Source organism: Taurulus bubalis, assembly GCF_910589615.1.
Source record: "Taurulus bubalis genome assembly, chromosome: 10".
Lineage (NCBI taxonomy): Eukaryota > Metazoa > Chordata > Actinopteri > Perciformes > Cottidae > Taurulus > Taurulus bubalis.
In genome coordinates, this window is record NC_136598.1 from 12,648,544 (window position 1) to 12,664,785 (window position 16,242).

The following is a 16,242-nucleotide window of genomic DNA, read 5'->3' on the forward strand; positions in this document are numbered from 1 at the left end:
AGGTAAACACAACAATTTATCTTGGAGGCTAAGGCAGGGCAGGGCTCTGTTCATGCCTCCTATAGGATATAAAGTGCTGTTATCTGATTGGGACTCACGTAAAATAGCTCCTCTGAGCTTTTTGAAAATAGCTATTAAAATGTTCGTAGAAGACAACACCGAGGGTAAATTAACCCATGCGTCAGCCCTGCCAGCTTGTTGAACTACCGGTGTGAGATAAAGGTTAAACCAAATATAGAACAATAGCTACTGGTTTAAAGTTACGTTGCAGGGCTTACTGGCCGATGCATATTTTATTTTTAACTACAGTTATACATGTATGATTTTTAAATTATTTAGATGAAAATAAACAAATATAAACCTAAAAACTAACACAACTATGAAGAAATATCTGATATGAAATGAACGGAAAGTACTACGATGAACAAACAGAGAAACTAAATAATGCGAATAAATGGGCGAAAACACTGTGTGTGTGTGTGTGTGTGTGTGTGTGTGTGTGTGTGTGTGTGTGTGTGTGTGTGCGCGCGCGCGTGTGTGTGTGTGTGTGTGTGTGTGTGTGTGTGTGTGTGTGTGTGTGTGTGTGTGTGTGTGTGTGCGTGTGTGTCGGTCGGTCGGTCGGTTGGATGACGCCATCACTCAGCGCCCATTCAGCGGGACTGCCGTGGCATTTGAAACAACCGCATCTGTAGCTGCACTGAAAGAGGGCTCTTTTTTCACCGCTATTTCCGTCTGCAGAGAGATCCAAAATGATCGACACGATCGAGAAGGAGGACTCGGTCATCAGCGAGGAGGAGGCGGCCCAGTACGACCGCCAGATCCGCCTGTGGGGGCTCGATGCACAGAAGAGGTCAGTTAGCTCACTTAGCTCGCGGGGCTAATCGGCGCCGCGGAAGGTTTGAGACGTTGCACTCCTGCTCGACCAAAGTGTTCGACTTACGCAACACGTTGCGGACATCTAGGACTTAGACTTGGTTCGAGTCGGCAGTGGGGAGAGTATTCATCATCCATACTGGTATAGGTCGGCATCTTTGCATGGTCCATCAGAAAAAAAGCACTGCTGTTTCAAGTTGACGTCCTGAAAACGTTACTAAATAGTAATGCCGCACTGTACAAATAATTAGTCCCCTACAAGTACAAGACTTGCAATGCAAATGTTACTGATATGTAAAAGTACATGAGTATAACAAGGGAAACTAGCTAAAGTATTGAAAGTAGCTAAAGTAGAGAAGTGTCACTCATGCATTATTGTAAAACCTGTTCTCGTCAGTTGTACTTGTTTCAGCTGTTGGGTATTTTGATTTAGAATTGAGGAAAACAATCTTCATTTGTAAAGTAACTAAATCTACCAGATAATTGTAGTGCAGTAAAAAGTACAATATATCCCTCTGAGACGTAGTGGCATAGAAGTATAGTAAATAATTACAAGTACTTAAAATGTGTACTTTAGTACAGTGCTTGACTACTTAGTGACATTCCACCACTGTTGTCATACATATAATTGTAATAACAGCTCGGATATCAATTTAAAATGTCTGAATGCTTTATCCTTGATATCAGATAGAATTGCAGTTCGTCGCTTTGATGTCGGCGATATTGAGAGGGCATGCCATATATGGAAAATTATTTGTTGTGGAAAATATTTTTCGGATTCAAAGGCAAGCTTTAACATACACACTACTTATTTATACAATGAAAGTACACGGGGCTCTGAAACAGTCATATGGAGAAAACAGTACAATTAAATCGACAAATCCTTATTTCTGACTTAAATATCAGTCAAACATTATTTCATCATAATCTGTTGCTTATAATAGTAGTTCCTCCTGGTGTAGTTGCTAAACTTGTCTCTCCACATTTATTTAGGCTATTTTTTATTTTATTTTATTGAAACATGCAATTCAAATAAAGGTCATTTAACTAATTTGTTACAAACCCATATCGCACAATATCATGATATGCCAGTCTACATGTTCTCTTTTTTTCTCTCCACAGATTACGAGGGTCCCGTGTGCTCCTGGCAGGTTTAGGTGGTCTGGGGGCTGAAGTGGCCAAGAACTTAATCCTGGCTGGAGTTAAAAAACTCACTTTGCTGGATCATGAAAAGGTACCATGCTCACACAGAACACACAATATAAAGCACATGTTCTTTTCTCCGTCCTCATCAGAGGTCACTGTCGCCTGCAGAGTGGACTCGGGCTTTAGCTTGAATCTGGAAGTCTTTGTTTTCAGATATCACCTCTGCATGATTTATTCATAGCCCATAGAAATAATGGAAGAGTATACGGCCAGTCTTTGCTGTACTGTGTGTGTACTGTATGTCCACTAGAGGGAGCCTGTGGCAAAGTAATGATTTCTACTTTCAGTGAAGAAACAAACAAGCTATTTTGCGTCTGGGTTTATTGTGGTTACATTGCAACAACAACATACTTCTGTCTTCATATTATGTTTTGAGGAGAACATGTTTTTGTGTGGCCCTCCAGGTGTCAGAGGAGTCGTGTCGAGCCCAGTTCCTGGTTCCGGTGAGGGCTCGGGGTCAGAATCGAGCCCAGGCCTCCCTGGAGCGCGGGCAGAACCTCAACCCGATGGTGGAGGTCAACGCGGACCAAGACCGAGTCGAAGACAAGCCAGACGATTTCTTCCTGCAATTCGATGCGGTGAGTGGCGGCGAGAGCTCACGAAAGGCTCTCAAACTCAGACTGAGACACGGCTCCATGAAAATATGTTTGTGTCCACGTATGACAGGGACGTTTTAAAACTAAGATGAACGATTTGACTTAAAAGTACTTCAAACTCATTTGAGCACACAGCCCCGTACACCACCCAGTCTGACCACTAGATGTCGCTCGTCGGGCTCCAGGACCAAAACACCTGCCTGAGTCCTCTGAAGCAAAGCCTGCTGAGCTTTATTCTGCAGGGGGAACAGTCATGGACACGTTTTTGTTTGTCTTGATTCAAAGGTCTGTCTTACCGCCGGCTTGTGAAATGATTCGTCTGTAACTTGTATAACGAGGACAGCGGCCCTTTGTTGGGCTAATATGGTCCTGTAGGGTGTACAGCAGTGGGTGGAGAATGAGCTTTTTGGTTGGCTATAAAAAAAAATCGCTCCACTCATGTGATACTTTGCCAAAAAGTCAGACCTGGAGGACAAACATGGGCACCTTCCTGCAGCAGCTTGATAAAATATGATCTAAATAGCCAAATGTACTGAAACTGAGATGACTATGATCCCTTTAATTAACTTTTTTACATTTACACTGGATGAACAGTGAAAGCAAGTAGGAAATACAGCACTGCCATTGTCCTGCTGCAGAACGGCTTGTAGACTTTAGACTTTATTCATCTCCACAGAGCTGTGTACGCCCTCAAGCATTATTAAGTTCACTCTCCACGTTGAGAAGACAGAAGGTCGTATTGTATCATAACTCAACCGGTAGCAGGCATTCAATTCCCACTGGGTGTTCACGCATTAAACTGTGACAAACAATTCTGATTATGCTTTTGTTGTTGAGTCAGCAGATGGGTTTATAGTGAGCAATACACCGATTTCAATTAATTGATTTCCACAGAAAGCTCAACAAACACGCTGGATCTCAGCTTTGAGGCAACTATGCATTTGAACACCATCAGTGGAATAACAGAGGTTTTCTTTTCTGCCCTCCTGTTGTGTCTGAATTGTCGGCGGTCTTCCTCCCTCTGGGGGTGCTGAGTAAGGGAGGGAGGAAGATAGCGGCCAGACAAAGTGAAGTGAGGACGTGATGAGATGGATGTTAGTAGGAGAGAGAGAGAGAGAGAGAGAGAGAGAGAGAGAGAGAGAGAGAGAGAGAGAGAGAGAGAGAGAGAGAGAGAGAGAGAGAGAGAGAGAGAGAGAGAGAGAGAGAGAGAGAGAGAGAGAGCCCCCCCCCCCCCCCCCGTTTAAAAAGCCTGAGATAAAATTGAAAAACAGAAGGGAGGAGGGGAGTGTCTGTGTGGCTCAGCGGGAAGATGGAGGGTGATTAAAGTGGAGCGGTTGGAGTGCGGTCACAGTTTTCATATGAGAGGCCTAATTACCGAGGGAGGACATACAATAGAAAAAAATACACCCCGTCCATCTGAGTACACCTGACTCACTTACTGATACTCTCAGTCTCTCTCATTGCATGTTCATAGTACAATGTTTTTTTTGCTGTGGTTTATTTTAGTTTCTTGCAAGAAGAAACATAAAACAGTACATACAGAAAACAGTACATACATTAAACCATGACCTGACCAACTGCATCACTGTGTGGGGTGGAAGCTGCACAGATCTTCTGCATGTTTGCACATTGCACAAAATTGATAATAAACCTGACTTTGACTTTGACCATGACAGGCCAAGAGCTTTTTTATGTTTCTTTAAAGGGCCTTCTTTTCATCCTTGATATTACGGCATAAAATGTAATATATATTTTGTATGTTTGATTGGTGCATTGAAGTCCCCTTTTTCCAAAAAGTGACACAAACACAAAGAAAAAACACAAACATGTTTGATGTGAAATAATCTGGCTTCCTTGACTTGCTTCCCGTTCTAATGCTCTAATCACACACATGCTCTGGGGTCAAATATTTGTACGGCAGTAATTTATAGGAAGGAAAAAGTTGGAGGCCAATGGCTGACGTTGTTTTGCATCCACCAGGCTGTTGAAGTAGTCCATTGAAAGTTGTTCCACTTTGTGAAAGAAAGATGAAAGTGTGGCATTCAGATATGCTCTAGATGTTGACGTCCTACTCTAAATGTTGAGAACACTGGTCCTCGGCCCTGGTCTGTTTGCTGCTCTTATCAGTGAGCTGAGGGTGTTTTGGGGCGTGCTGGACTGGGCCGGCAGGATAAGGTGTTCCAGCCCAGCGGTCAATTGTTTACAGACAGACGGGGTACACCATGTCGTCTTTCTCTCTGTTTGGTGGTGTGTTCAGGGAGCCTGCTGCAGTAGGTGTGTCCCGGTCCGTTTGGCAGCCGGTCAGCCGCTGTCCATCATCTGTCGTTTCCAAGAAGAGAGCAGGCTGAAAGTTATTTGTTTCTTTTTGCTGCCAATTCTTTTCCATTATAAAAGTGTGCCTCTGTCCCTCAGGGATAACAATTACTGTTTGATATTTTCTCTTATTGCAAGCGGGTTTTTTGTTTTTGGTGTTATGTTAATGATAATGGAAATGAGCAAATAACGGCACTAAAAAACAAAGCGTGGTGGAGGAGATGAAGAAGGTGCCCGACGGACCAAACACAGCGGGAGTTCGGTTTCATGCGTTCACATTTTTGAAGATAAAAGGTGCTGAAAGGTGGAGGAAATGCAAATCTTGAAACATAAACAGCCCGTGTTGACAGGAAGAGTCGCGTGCAGCGGTCCATCTCTGAACCACAGAGTATAGTTTGAACATTTGCAGAAACAAGATATTTGTCAAGCTCACTTTTCCTTTCTTTGTGGAGTTATTTGGTTTGTCAGGATGGAGCTATTTCGTTTCACAGTTGTTCACGCTCTCCTTGGATTAAATCCTCCTTTGACGACACATTGTGGCGGTCGGATGGCACTGCAAATTTTGCATGGTTAGAGAAGTGGACGTCTGGAAGGACGGAGAACAGGCAGATTTGTTTTAGTACGGAAGACACCGCTCTCTATAACTATGTTCGACTCCAGAACCTCCAGGTTCCAGTCCTTGAAGTGGCACAAAGACTCTGCTTTAATATCATTCATGAGCAAGAAAGTCAACTCAGTTTTGTTTCATAGAAAGGGTCAGTTGCTGTTGCTTAGAAGCACTTACTGGTAATTCTGGTAACCACTGCAGTTGAGCCAGCAACCATTTGACCAGCAGTCTGACCAGAACCCTCTGTCTGTGTGTTTTTTCCTCCCTCAGGTTTGTCTGACAGGCTGCTCCAGAGACCTGATGGTGCGGGTTGACCAGCTCTGTTCTAAACACAACATCAAGGTCTTCTGCGGGGACGTGTATGGTTACTATGGCTACATGTTCTGCAACCTAGGAAAAGAGCACAACTATGTTGAGTAAGTGCGGGGCGAACGACAACCGTTCGAAGTGAGGGAGCTGCTGCCTGCGGGATAAGTGCCTGGCCACTCACTGCCGTAGAGATTATTTTTTTGTGATACCGACAAAAGTATGGTATTTTTGTTTCAAATGTTTGTTTATTGTGAGGCATCATTTTATTAGATGGCACAGCATGGTATTGCAATGCTTCTTTTCCATAGAAGCAAACATAAAGTTTAAAAGACACAAGAAGAAAAAGAGAAAATATTCACAGCGCCTCTGTAATTCCAGTTTTTGGTCCTGAAATTACAGGATGTGGTCTGTAACACTGACTCTGCAGGTCAAAGCCACAAGAGAATACAGCCATCGCATTGGTTTACTGGCCGATATGGAGGCATCTAGCAGAGTTCCAAAGACATTTTTGACTTTTTGAATTTCCCCCAAAAAATGAAAAACCACACTGATTAGAACAATAAAGTAGGAAGCTCTGACCTCATACTGGCGTGGGGATGAAAGACCTACATTAAGCATTACGACCACGGAGCAGAGCAGGTGATACATCCTGATCATATGTTGACGATGCATTTTAATGGTCGTTTTAACGGTCAGTAAATTGTGCCACCATTTTAAACATTTGAACTCCAGTGTATTACTTCGTGCGACTACAAATCCCAGAAAGCATCTCGTCCAACAACTCATGACGTTATATAACTTTAAAATTAACTTTTTTAAATGTAATTTCAATATTTCCTGATCGTATTCATAACTTTGGAGTCACAAGCCGGCTTCATGGCATTATTGGTGGCACTGTGATTATTCGCGTTCGCAAGATGATTTCTCCACACGGTCAAATGATATTAAGCTGCAGCTGGAATGAGTGAGATAGTGGTTTGTTTTTCTGTGAACGTACAGACGGATCCTTTATATGAACTTTCATACTTATATGAACTTTCTTCTCTCTCTCTCTCTTCCTTCCTCTTTTTAGGGAGAAACCAAAAATGGTGAAACCGACTGGAAATTCCGGCGACGGTCCGGAGGCGAAGAAGGCCAAAGTCGACCCCAATGAGACCATCATGGTGAAAAAGGTCAATGAGAGCATATTTATACACATTAAACATATAAATACGTTTTTTTAAGTTTATTCGATCAGCCAAACTGATTCAAAGAACTGTCCTTTGTGAAGAGGACTTCCATCTATTTGGCTCAAAGGAACAACTGTTTGTTTCTTTAAATGGAGACTAAACAAATGTTGAGAATGGGACACATTGACCACATTTTCATTTATTTGTGAGGTCTGGTTTCTTATTTCCTTTCCCAATCCTTATTTTATCTTCAGTCCTTCAGTTATTTCATTTGTCCTAAGATGAGCAAATAATTATTTCATACACCCCTGGTTCACCTCCTATTGACATCACTTTTTTAAATATTCTCCAACCAATCAGACGGCCAGTTTCTGCTCTCTGAAGGAAGCTCTGGAGGTCGACTGGACAACTGAGAAGGCCAAAGCCGGGATGAAGAGGACGCCGGTGGACTACTTTATGCTTCACGGTACTTAGAGCCTCATTTCATGAACTCAAAGTGCTTTCTGGGATTTGTGCCAATTCAAAGCCTTTTAGTTTGTTGTTTGTCAAACAATAATAAATGTTTAAATGTTGAAGATACTTTGAGCTCTGGAAACAGCTTATGGGTGTTTATGTTTATTTGTATTTTAAGCAGTAATCAACTGAAGGAAAATAAAGTCAATACAAACTAATAGATAATTAAGACTATTAGTAGTTGCAAGCTCAGTTAGTAGTTTCAGCAAGTAGATTTTCAAGATTTTAAAAAGTTTTGAAATTGAGGATAACTTCTTTCGAGGGGACATTTCTGAATTGGATGCAGTTCTACCTTTTCACATTGCCCCATTTCATTACATGAAATGACAAATATTTAAGTGTTTTCTAAGATATTTCTTTTTAAGGAATTCATATTTGTTTGTTAAACTGTGTATTTTAGTTTCCTTATGAGATGATTTATTTTTTATTTAAAAGTGATATCAAGCGGTGGAGCCCACAAGAGGTATTGGAACATTTCTGCGTAGGAGGCAGGACACATACAGAATTTCCATACAAATATAACAAATAATCCTGAAAGATCTAAAAAAAAAGAATAGACATTTGAAACTGAAAATGCGCAGGGACCCCACAGCGAGACTGAAACGCCTACCGTGAACATGCAAAGTCACTGGTTCCAAAGTCATGTCCATGAAGCTGGTTAAATGTCGATCTGGAGAGAAGGCCAACGGTTAAAATGTCAAGCCCCAAAAAACGTTGTTGTGGTTGAAAATGTTTAGAAACCATCAAACCCAAAAGAACTTTTTGACCCTTTTTAAGTAGATCTGAGCTGCTCCTTCCTGTTTTTCAGGTTATTTTCGTTGTCTGATGACCTTCTCTGTAGGAGTTGTTATTGTCCCTCTTGTCACCTGCCCCAACCCCACTCACTGCATGCATAGTTTCCATCATAGGCGTTCCATGGCCAGTCATGTGCACTGAGCGTAGAATAGAGAACAGCCCGACAGCGCATGACGACAGCCGCGCAAGAGAAGGAAGTAACCACAAAATGGGCATTGAGTGCACACTTGATTTATGGAAACTGTCGTAAAAAACGAGAAATTCTGTTCAACCTCACAGGACGCAAGTGTCACAAATACTGAATGCGTATTTGTGACCCGTGCATAGGACACCTATTTGAAAGCGCGTTGTATGAGAGCCGGCTGCTTGCAGCGCTAACTATCGCATCAGTGCTAACAGTGTTTTAGAAACAGATTTTTAGAAAGTTTTTACATCTGTCCAAGAATGTCATGTTAAATGTACACTTTTAGAAAAACTTTGTTCTTCAGACTCTGGCGGAGGACTTGTATTATATTTCACAGCAGTACACACCAGTATCTTCATATGTAAGGTCAGAGGCAATAAACAATATGCTAATATGTTAGATTAGCCAGCCACTTGTTTCCTAAACAGCTGATTTGTTTTCCTCGACACTCAATTATTTGCAGATTACATTACTGCTGTTTGTACGTGCTTTTTTTACTCTACTACAATCATCTGACAGTTTTTGTTTTTTTTGTTACATTTTCTGTCCATTGGAAGCCCCGTATCTCCAGACGTTGTTGATGTTGAATGTTTGCGATGAACTGAGAGATGAAGTCTTCCTTTTACGGGTTGAGAAAACTCTCCTCGGAGGAGTTAAACAAAAAAAATTCTCCAGCAGTAAGATGCAACACACACACACACACACACACATGAATGCAGCAGTGATATTATTCTAGAAACATAATCTATAACAGGAAACAACTGACAGGGAACATTTGACTGCACATTTAGTATTTTTTACTTTCAGTTCTTAAAGTACTATTTGCTAATGCTGCTTAAATGACTAGTGGAGTATGTCATCGAGTGGTTCTACAGTAAAGGATCTAAATACTTCTTCACCTCTGCTGTGAGCATCTTGTGTAGCAGCCGTCGTGATCTTCCGTCTCAAGCAGCAACTGCCCACTCTGAAAAAGGAGCAGTGAAACTGTAGCCTCGCCCCTGTCTTCAGTCTGATCTCTGAATGGAAACACTTGTTGTTTTATTTAGTGAACGCGACCCAAGAGGCCGTGTTATTATTCCTTCGCTGTTTCTATAATTGGAGCTAGCGGTTTTTTGTTTTGGGCAACCAATGAGGAAGTGGCTCTTCCTCTGTTACAACTGCTTCCTGTCTGACTAGGAACAGTCGGGTGATCTGAAGCGAGGCTGTGTGTATGTGTGTGTTTTTCTTTTTATCCTTAATATCTCTGATCTACATAATAGCCTTTTTTCTCTCTCTTTTTTTTATTGGGCAAGAGAAAAGATGGACAAAGCGGAAACAGAAGTACATACAAATACAGAATAATACAAGTCCGACTCAAAAACATTTTGACCAAAAACTTAGATATCCTTCTCACACGTCTACCAAATAAACATGAACTCTCTTGTACAGATTTTGCATTAATACACAGAGGGGAAAAAAAATATATGTCTGACGCAAAGGGCCATCCATGTTCCTCGACTTTAATCTGAAGACTATTGCGTATCACGACTGCATGTGTAGGTTTTAGAGATACTATCGTTGTTCCATCCATGGGCACATTATTATATTCTGTTATGAAATTCCGCTTGATTTCCTGCCTGAGGTAACTTTTTTACCAACACCATTTTCACTGATTTAAAGAGCAGAGCAGAGGTGCAAAAGTGATTCATCGTGTGTGTGTGTGTGTGTGTGTGTGTGTGTGTGTGTGTGTGTGTGTGTGTGTGTGTGTGTGTGTGTGTGTGTGTGTGTGTGTGTGTGTGTGTGTGTGTGTGTGTGTGTGTGTGTGTGTGGAAATGGCCGTGGGAGGACTTGACTTCCTCGTGCGGTTTAAGTTAATGGACGAATAGGAAATATGGGGGCGAAGTGTTAAAGTGTGGCACAGTTGGAACTGGTGTCGGTTATTTGAAATATTGCTCATGACCAAAACAAAGTGCATGCTTCTGATTTTTTTATTTTTTTTTTGTCATTTCTCAATCAGTCCTGCAGCCGACTCTTAGAGAAAGGAAAGGGGTTTCTTTTAGGTTTATTCCCCTCACCCTAATGTTTTCCTCATTTGAACATGTGTAGGTGTGTGTGCGTCTTTGCCGTCTGTGTGTTGCCACTCTTTGGATTTGTCGCGGGGGAACGAGGGGCCCTAATCGGATGAAGCGGTTCACGGCACAGCCGCACACTGATCTTTTCCTGTTTCAGAGATAAGACGTTGTCGTTCCGTGAGATGATAATTCACCGTGGAAGTCTCTTGAAAAGCCTGATGAACTTATGAATGGCAATAGGTGCCTATTGCCGGGGATGTTTTGCTTGACAAAAATAGTTTCCAGCCTCTTAACTGTCTTCGTTCTGTTCACGTTTCACAGTTCTGTTGAAGTTTCGCACCGACAAAGGCCGCGATCCCGACCCGCAGTCCTTCCCGGAGGACAGTCGGCTCCTGAGGCAGATCCGAGACGACGTCCTGGAAGCCTTGGCAGTGAGCGCTGACCTCTTGAATGATGACTTCATCAGGTATAAAGCTCGACCTCTCCCGTCTTGTGACTGTGAGACGGTGAAAGGATAATTAGCAGGATCCACCAACACTAATGCTGCGTTCACACCAAACGCGGCACGATTTTTCACGGCAAGATGGCGGTGGTGACGGGCGAAGCTTCTCAACGCTGATTCTCAACGCAACTATGAGTCACGTGATTTTTTTCGCCAGAGTTGGGAAATTTCAACTTGTGCGAATTCACGCCGTGTCCAACGCTCTTGTTCGCCCCGCATTAAGCGCGTCATACCCGCCGCCCGGCGGAAAATGTGCGTCTTCACAACCTGTCGCGTCTGTGCATTGACTTTGCATGTAATCTACTCGCGCGAATAATTCACGCAACGTTTTGGTGTGAACACGGCATAAGCCGCCCACAGCCTGTTGGAAGTGTCCAAATATATTCTTCATAGCTATTACCATTCCAGTATATAAACATAGAACTGAATTAAATAGCATTGCATGCTGGAAATACATCCATAGAAATATCATTGCGATAAAGGTTATCTAAAAAACCTACACTTTTCAATGAGTTAGTCAATTTAAAAAAAACAAAAATACTGTACTCATTACTTATGTTTGCAGGCCCAAATTCCGCTCTTACAAATTTAAATTATGTATTTCATTGTATTGTAGTGGCAGTGACCTGTCAATCACAGTAAGCCCTGCCCTAAAGCATATGCTGCTTTATGGTCTGTTTGACTCTAAATGGACCATAATTTACTAAATGAACATCATGCTGTATTGAAGAAGACTTGAAACTAGAGATTGAGACATAAACTCATGTTTACTGAGGGAATAAATCAAGAGAGAAGTAGTCATTTTCTCAAAGACTTCTATACAACCAGAGGAGTCGACCCCTGCTGGTCAGTAGAGAGATTGCACGTTTTTAGACATTTCCACATCAGCTTCACTCGGCAGAACCGGCGGTTGCCACCTGACATTTAACAGAGTTTGTCTACATCTGTGAGAGGTGCCGGCTGCTTAACTCAAACAACTGAGTTCTAACTGTCAGTGAAAAGCCATTTGGTTCGACTCTGTCGCTTAAGTAGCAACAGCAAAAGGCATGAATCACTAGCGAATGAATCACTAGCGGAGCTCCAGAAGAAGATTACAAATAAATCATAGTAATTGCATTTAACTTTCTCAGTTTGCGTTCTATTTAGTCACAGCTGTGCATGTTTGTCCTCAGCTACTGCTTCTCCGAGATGTCTCCAGTGTGCGCCATCGTGGGAGGAGTTCTGGGACAGGAAGTTGTCAAGGTAAGCAGTAAAGCAGTGGCGGGCCATGGTTTTGGTACCTAGGCCTGCTCTGTCTGTTTAGTTTAACAGCTGATCGCGACGCGGCGCACCCCCCACGAGCGCTAGTTAGCTCGGGAGCTAACAGTGAGCTAGCGCAGACCTGCTTCTGCTTTCCAGTTCGTTTCCATCGCGCGGTGAGATGCGCCGCGGGGCTGGGAGGACAGCAAGTATTACACAGAGTCCACAGGAAAAGTCTCTGCAGCGGCAGCTTCTTCTTCTTCTACAAGTATAAGTGGCGGATTGCAACCAACTTGACTAGGTGCATACCGCCGGTGCCACCCAATGTACCGGAGTGTGTGTGCAGGGTGCTTTGCTGTCTCTGTGAGGAATCACAGTACAGAACCCCTTTGCTGGCCTTCACCATGTGTTTCACCGGCGGAGAGAGAGAAGAGACACATAGAAAGGTGAGATCTGATTGGATAAAGAGCGTTAAGGAGCGGGCTTGAGGTTGACCAACTCGCTGGCCAGACCAGAAGCAGACAGAATGAACAGGCAGGAGCTGGTCAATGAGAAAATAAGCTAATAGGGAAAAATAATTATAATACATGTAGTGTATTTGTGAAAAGCAATTACATTATAAAATAGATATAACTTTTAATTATATAAAAAAAATTACAAAAGTAATTTAAATTATTAAAAAAATAGCTATATCTTTGTGATTCTGTTTAGGCCAGCAGAGAAAGCTTAACAGGCCCTGACGGCCCGCCACTGACGTAAACCCTCGTAACTCCGGGAAACGAGCTGCAGAGGTTAAACTTCGTCGATGCCGTCACACGAGATTCACTCCGTCAGTCTGGTGTGCGAGGGAGTCGGTCAGCTGACAGGTGGCCACTCAGCTGGTCATCTGGGTCGGCTTCAGAGAGACCGCAGCGACTCGCCTCTGTGTCGAAGAAGGATTGCCACTGTGGCCACGGCCAAACTCAGTGGGGCTCTTGGCAGAAGCCCCTCATGAGGGGGAATTGATTTGTAAAGTCCTCGAGCTGAACAACATAAAATACTCATCGATACTCTATTACCGGGGTGTTAAACACACGGCCCTGTAAAAATATATATTCTTTTTTTTCTTTTTCTTTTTTTTTAGGTGACAGGCTTTTGCCAACATTAGCCTACCGAGGAATACGGTGGCTGATATGATTTCCGATCTTTCAGCAGATTTGGAAAGCCAAAAGAAGCATAAAGTAAAGTCATTTGTAGCATTTTCAGTTGCAATCGATGAGAGCACTGGCATTACAGATGTTGCTCAACTGGCTGTAGTCATTCGTGGTGTTGATGAGATTTTGGCGGTCACTGAAGAGTTCCGAGGAGTTGATATCCATGACAGACACCACTACAGCGAATCACATTTTTAGCCTCTCGTTGAAGCGCTGGACCGGGTTGGCGTGGACTGGACCCGTGGTGTCAGTGGGCTACAGACGGTGCACCATCAATGATCGGGAGAAAAACAGGCGTTGTGATGAAATTCAGGGAGAAAGTACTAGCTGCAAATGGAGGATAACGTTTTGGGACATTTCACTGTATTTTTCACCGCGAGGCATTGTGTTGCAAGTCGTTAAAAATGGATCACGTCATGAAAGTGGCGTCACAAAGCGAGGGAATCTGCAGAGGAGAGCCCAGGCAGATGAACAGTGGGCTGATGTCTTTATTGTTGGTCTTTATGTTTCTGGTTTATTGTAGAACGACCTTAAAATAGGGTTTGTCATAGAAAAACCTTCACCAATGATTTAAACATAGAGAAATATTGAACTGGAATATACTCCTGAAAATTCGTGGCGCCCGCCGGAAAATTTGCGTCTTAACATTGACTATGCATGTAATCTGCTCGCTTGAATAATTCGCAATGCTTTTGATGTGAACACAGCATTAAAGTTTCTGTTGATCCAGACAGATCAATCCATGTGGATCAATCCTGCCTTCCTTTGTCGTTTCACCATGAGTTCAACACATAAAACCTCTAAATGCACCCGTTTAAATTCGGTAACTTTGTTTTTGTCGAATTTCAGCTGAAAAGGACTTGAGATATAATTTATTGAAAAGATTTTGGTGTGTAACTTCAAATGGGATTCACAGACTCTGTATGGTATCTGAGGGGCTTTAGGATTCATGTCGCAGATGAAAACCGTATCATTATTGAATGCACTCGTGTGTGTCTATATACTTATATAAACTGAGAGAGAGAGAGAGAGAGAAATTGGGCTGTTTCTTCGGTGCATGACCTGAATAAGATTCCTCTGAGCTAATTAGAAACCATCTTTTTCTGAGCTGCGTGCACGGTGAGCCGAGGCTGAGGTAACAGGAGTTCAGGTCAGGGTAAGTGTGTGTGTGTGTGTGTGTGTCAGAGGGAGGGTTGGAGGAGACTGGGTGCATTATATTGGCACAAGGCCAACCTGCCGTCTCCAGGAGGACGACGAGGAGGAGGAGGAGGAGGAGAATGATGATGATGATGATGATGATGAAACCCATTGCAACTGGCCGACTGATGCCTCGCCGGGTGATTCTGACTGATTTCAGTGAGCTCGCCTCGCCGACGGAACGTTCTACTGTGTGTGTGTGTGTGTGTGTGTGTGTGTGTGTGTGTGTGTGTGTGTGTGTGTGTGTGTGTGTGTGTGCAGGCTCTGGTTGGTGCACTTAGTTTACAATTTTACCTGCCAAATTATTTTGTGGTGGTCGGAGTGATTACTTCATTACTGTGCACAGTACCGTTCAGTCAGGTCGTCAGCTGTTTTCTTTTCTTGTTTTCAGACAAGTATTTTATTTACATTTTAAATAGTTTTGAAGACTTAAATGATTCAAACTTAATGTGTCTGACGTCCCACAGTGTCACATGACAGGATGTAGAATGTGTTCTCAGTGACCCTCCATCATGACTGAACTGGGCTCTACATGTTTTCTCTGCAGTGGACTCAGTGGTTCTACTGAAGAGGCTTAACTGGGATTTGTTCAGCTGATGTTCCAACAGAGCGAACATGAGACTCACCTTCTGTTTCTATGTGAAGCTGAAGAAGAGCTCTGCTGTTCATATTCCAGCTGGTTAGAAACACTAGAAGCTGTTCCTGTTTTAAATCATTTTGTTTGATTTATTCTGTTGTCATTCAGCTGCTGCTCAGAGGGATTTTTGTCTTTTTCTGTTGTCCGTCTGACCGAAGTGCTGTTCAGCTTTTTGTTCTCCACGTACGAAACCAAAAGAGAACTTTTTACCAGCTAAAAGCATGAAATACCAGTCAGACGTGTAGATTTGTCTCTCAGACATCAAGCTGTTCTCTCTTTGTCTCCCTCCAGGCTCTCTCCCAGCGAGACCCTCCTCACCGGAACTTCTTCTTCTTTGACGGTCGCAAAGGCAACGGCGTGGTTGACTACTTTGGACCAAACTAAACCGTCCAACAAATTTAGTTTGTCCTGTCAGATTATTTATACCAGTATACTAACGTTAGTTAGTTCCAATGTTTGGGTATTTGGTCTTTGTTTTTGTTTTTTACATTTGCTAATAAAACATTAAGTGAAATGGTTCTGCCTCAGGTTTCTGGATTTATTCGACAATAACAAACATGTTGTTTTATGCCTGCATATCAGAATTTGGCGACAAATTTCTGCTTGTGTAAGTCTCAGAATTTAGCATGAATCGTAACGCTGCATTCGTGGGCTGCTGAGGAAATTCTTCAGCTATTGTTTTCTCTGGAAATCAAACCAGAAAGAAAAATCATTGTAATCGATATATCATTCTTTTAATGATTTTTTTCACTCATTTTAAAAATAGTTTAGTAGTAACTAGTTAGTACAAACTAATGTTGTGCAAGGAAATCTGTGTGAATCAATGTTACTTTTCCATTTGGTGCAAAGGTGCAGCCA

At 42.6% G+C, this 16,242-nt stretch overlaps 1 protein-coding gene across 1 annotated transcript; it reads left to right on the forward strand.

The window, feature by feature from the left end:
* The first annotated feature begins 742 nt into the window (after positions 1–742).
* On the forward strand, positions 743–15,891 carry sae1 (SUMO1 activating enzyme subunit 1). Its single transcript, XM_079225012.1, has 9 exons — positions 743–850; positions 1,996–2,107; positions 2,484–2,657; positions 5,866–6,011; positions 6,977–7,076; positions 7,434–7,539; positions 10,938–11,082; positions 12,291–12,360; positions 15,676–15,891. The coding sequence occupies exons 1-9, from the start codon at positions 750–752 to the stop codon at positions 15,766–15,768; spliced, it is 1,047 nt and encodes a 348-aa protein (XP_079081138.1). The 5' UTR covers positions 743–749; the 3' UTR covers positions 15,769–15,891.
* The last annotated feature ends 351 nt before the right edge of the window (positions 15,892–16,242 follow it).